The sequence below is a fragment of the Apium graveolens genome, unplaced genomic scaffold, assembly GCF_009905375.1.
Source record: "Apium graveolens cultivar Ventura unplaced genomic scaffold, ASM990537v1 ctg2917, whole genome shotgun sequence".
NCBI lineage: Eukaryota > Viridiplantae > Streptophyta > Magnoliopsida > Apiales > Apiaceae > Apium > Apium graveolens.
Window position 1 is genome coordinate 3,800 of NW_027417851.1, and position 3,981 is coordinate 7,780.

Here is a 3,981-nt window from a genome sequence, read left to right on the forward strand (position 1 = left end):
ATCCCAAATTTCCTTAGCAGTTTGGCTGTTAATGACATTGTCAAACATATCTTGATCTAGGCCATTAAACAGAATGTTCATGGCTTTCTTGTCCTTGTGCACCTCTTCAATATCTTCTACAGTCCATTCTGCTTTTGGCTTGAGAATAGACTGTCCAACAGCAACTGTTGTAGTAGCAGTTGTGGCCACCTTGTGAGGGATGTGAGGACCATTTTCAATGCAGTTGATGTAGCTTTCATCTTGAGAGAGAAGATGTAAATGCATCTTCACTTTCCTGTGATGATAGTTATCTCTTTCCAGGATTGGAATCTTTACACCAATATTTTTCTTACTCATGATGTTAGCAGAATAGATCTTTAAACTCTTTGTATGTTAAGAGCTTGCTCTGATACCAATTTTTATTCCCAGTGGACTAATAATGAGATTTACAGAAGGGGGGTTGAATGTAAATCTCAAAACTTTTTCAAGTTTTGAGCAGTTTCTAAGGCTAAGTGTTTTAATAAACAAATGTGTGTAAATTGCTTGAAACTAATACAGACATATATATATTCAAACACAAATGTAAAGAACACAAAGAACTTAAAAACTTTTCTGGTGGATTTGTTGATCCACCAGAGATGTGTTATTTCAGAAAATCTGTGATTCAAAGAATTAAATCACAGCTGCTTCCTAGTACAAACTAGATGATTTTCTCTCTGGATTTTTCTAAACAGCTCTGGAAAATTCACCATCTAATTACTAGCTGCTACCTGGTTTATATATCACCAAGTTTACAAGTGAAGACAAAACTGTATAATACAATTAAAAGATTCTTCACATGTTTCTTCTTCATTTCTCTATCCAATGCAATTTAGGTTTAGATGTGAATCTTTGAATACTTCCTTGTTTGCACCAGAATGGAAATGCCGCATTTTCTTGATTCCTCCTAGAGGCTGCCACATTCCAGTTTCTCTCTGTCAACCCATGTGCCTCTGTCATCTTATGAATTGTCACTATCAACTGCTATTGAACTATGCATCTGTTGAAGCTTTCATGCGTTGATGCTTTATCCGTTGAAGCTCTATCCGTTGATGCATTAGCAGTTGAAGCTTTATCCGTTGAAGCACTCATCCGTTGATGGATGTTATCCGTTGAAGCTTTAGAGATATCCGTTGAAGCTTTGTTTCTCATCCGTTGAAGGTCTTTAATATCAGTTGATACAACTTCACTTATACAAAATTACATGGCATGAAATATTTACAATTAGCCCTCCAATTTGCATATTCACTAGTAGTCCACATGACTGATAATTTTCCATAATATCTAAGAATTACAACTTAAATACAGAGAATGAAATGTGCTACAATACTAAACTTATTTCTAAGTAAAGCTACTCCTTCAACGGATGGCCATAATGGTCTTATCCGTTGAGGCTACAAATACTAGATTTCTACTTAAGTGTTTTGTTTAACTTATCATCAAACTAATATACATATTCCAAACAGTAGTTGAGGTGTTATGAAATTAAAGTTTAGGGTATGAACTATAGTTTAAGTTTTCGATTATATTGCATTTGTTTTTAGTGGAACTGTATGGATGTAAAAATTGTGAAAGAAAAGAGTGCACATAAAAAATCAATTAATTCAAATAATTAAATTTAAATTACGTTTACCAAATTGAATTTAGGGGTTTCCATACCTAGAATGTTCCTTATATTCAAAATAAATATTAAAAAATCCAACCATACGAATATTAAAATAAATTTAAAAAATAATATATGAAATTTTTTAATATTTTTTAATCGTTAGACCTTGCTTTTTATAACCAATAAGATACAAACTAAATTTCACCACACTAATATTGGTGGAATTTATGATAAAATCAGTCAAAATCATTATTATATTTTTTTTTCTTAAAATAATGTATTGTTAAAATAAAAATTTCTAAAATTTTATTTCTAGCTAAAAATAATAATATTAAAATAATTTACAAAAAAATAAGAGATAAATTATAATAAGTAAAATATTATAATGGGTAAAGGCTTAATTTATTCAAGTCCCGCCCATTGTTAAACAAACCCGAGTTATTTATCATTTTTATATAAAACCATCACAAACCGAAGCTATTAGTATTAGTTGTGGCCTCCTGCATCTCCGATCTCTCAAACCCTCTATCGACTCACATATCCGTGAATCTCCACACCCGTTCACCCCTTCACTATTTACATTTTTCTCCCAACCAGGATACGGCGTTGACAAGCTCCCCAAAATCTCAAGATAAGCCACCAAACTCATCTTTCTTCATCTTCACTCCCTTTAACCACAACCCAAACAAATCCATTTAAAATCTTTTGAATCTAGTGTGGGTCGTAGTCGAAAAGCGTTTTGACTCGGTAAGTTCATTCAAGATGTGAACTCATCACGTAACTCGGTAATTGACTCAGCCCAACACTTGATTTTGATAGTTCTTGCTTATGTAGTAGAAGGGGTTTATTATTTTATTGAATAATATGTTTGGTTAGTGAAATCAGGCCCAATTGGTGGTAAATGTTTGATATTTATGCAAAAGATTAGTGCTTGATGCGAGTTTCTTGGGTTTTTTGGGAGTGCTGGGCTGAAAATTAGGGATTTGAAGAAGGTTAATGAGGATGGGAGGTGTTTGGTTTCGAATATTCGGGTTTCAAAAGTGACGGGGATTGCGTGTGTGGACGACAGGATGAGGTTTAATAGGATTTTGAAGTGTTATGAAGGGACGCATAATTTTCATAATTTTCCTTCTAGGATAAAAGCCGAGGATCCATCTTCTCACTGTTTTATTGTTTCGTTTAGTGCTAATGAGACTGTTATTGTTGATGGTATTGAGTTTGTTAAATGTGAAGTTGTGGGGCAGAGTTTTATGCTTCATCAGATTCAGAAGTTGATTGGTTTTGAGGTTTTGGGGATGAGGAATATCATTCCTGAGTCATTGATTAAAATTGCTCTTCGGAAGTGAGTGCTTGAATAAAAGAGTTTCTGTTTTTGTGTTTTGGGTGTGGTGTTCTGACCATTGTTTTGATTAACTGTAGGGATATTAATATTACTGTTCCTATGGCTCCTGAAGTTGGATTGTATCTAGATGAATGTTTTTTCACGTCCTACAACAAGAAATGGAAAGAGATTCATGGAGAACTGTCGATGAAAGATTATGAGATGGAGGCCGAGGAGTTCGAGAACAAGAATTGGTTTGTCTTGCTGCTGGTCAGGTACTATTTGTGATGGGTGTGTATATAAATATGGGGCTTTGGAGCGCGTTTCTTTTGGAAGGGAGATTTTGTAATTCAAGTCTCCTAGTATTATTACTCGGTTGCAATAATTTAACATCATCATTAATACCGCAAGGACGAGTCATTTCTGAAATTTCACACCTCCGAATGTTTGTGATTGGTGTGTATTCTATATTTGTGGCTTCTTTGTAATAAGTTTTGAGTTGAATTGGGTTACCGGAATATGCTCAAAATCTTGGCAAACTCACTGGATTTTGGAAATTTTCGAACTTCCAGTGAGATTTTTTTAAAAACTGGTTTTAATTAATTCAACCGAAGGTGGTTAAATTTATAATCCTTACTTTTGATTGAATAAGGTCAAATTTATGTTTTGGGCGGTTCTTTCAAATTTTTCAGAAAATTAAAATTTTTGTGCGGGATTTTTAAATTTTAAGAGAAAATTTTAAATTGACTGTCCGAGGTCGAATTTGGGCGGTCAAATTTAAGCGGTTGTAATCATCCGGTCGTAATTAGCCGATCGAATTTAGTTAAATACGACCGAACTCCTAAATTCGACTCCCTTTATTACAACCGATTCAAAATTGGTTGAATTTAGTTAAATTCGAACACGCACGGGTGAATTAAGATAAATTCTACCGATTTTTTTCGGTCAAATTTAGCTTTTTTTCTTGTAGTGGTAGCATTGAAGTTGTTGACGAAAATATAGATCCCACCAGACGTTTGGTGGAATTTCATGCATA

General features: G+C 33.8%; 1 protein-coding gene across 1 annotated transcript; it reads left to right on the forward strand.

Annotated features, from left to right (window-relative positions):
- The first annotated feature begins 2,069 nt into the window (after positions 1-2,069).
- On the forward strand, positions 2,070-3,465 carry LOC141700797 (uncharacterized). The gene is made up of 2 exons (XM_074504481.1): positions 2,070-2,966; positions 3,044-3,465. The coding sequence occupies exons 1-2, from the start codon at positions 2,695-2,697 to the stop codon at positions 3,231-3,233; spliced, it is 462 nt and encodes a 153-aa protein (XP_074360582.1). The 5' UTR covers positions 2,070-2,694; the 3' UTR covers positions 3,234-3,465.
- Positions 3,466-3,981: the final 516 nt, after the last annotated feature.

Excerpts from the sequence above, each read along its gene's own strand:
- LOC141700797 (XM_074504481.1), top strand. The coding sequence starts at position 2,695 with ATGAGGTTTAATAGGATTTTGAAGTGTTATGAAGGGACGCATAATTTT. Across the intron at positions 2,967-3,043 it reads ATTAAAATTGCTCTTCGGAA|GGATATTAATATTACTGTTC; the intron begins GTGAGTGCTTGA and ends GATTAACTGTAG.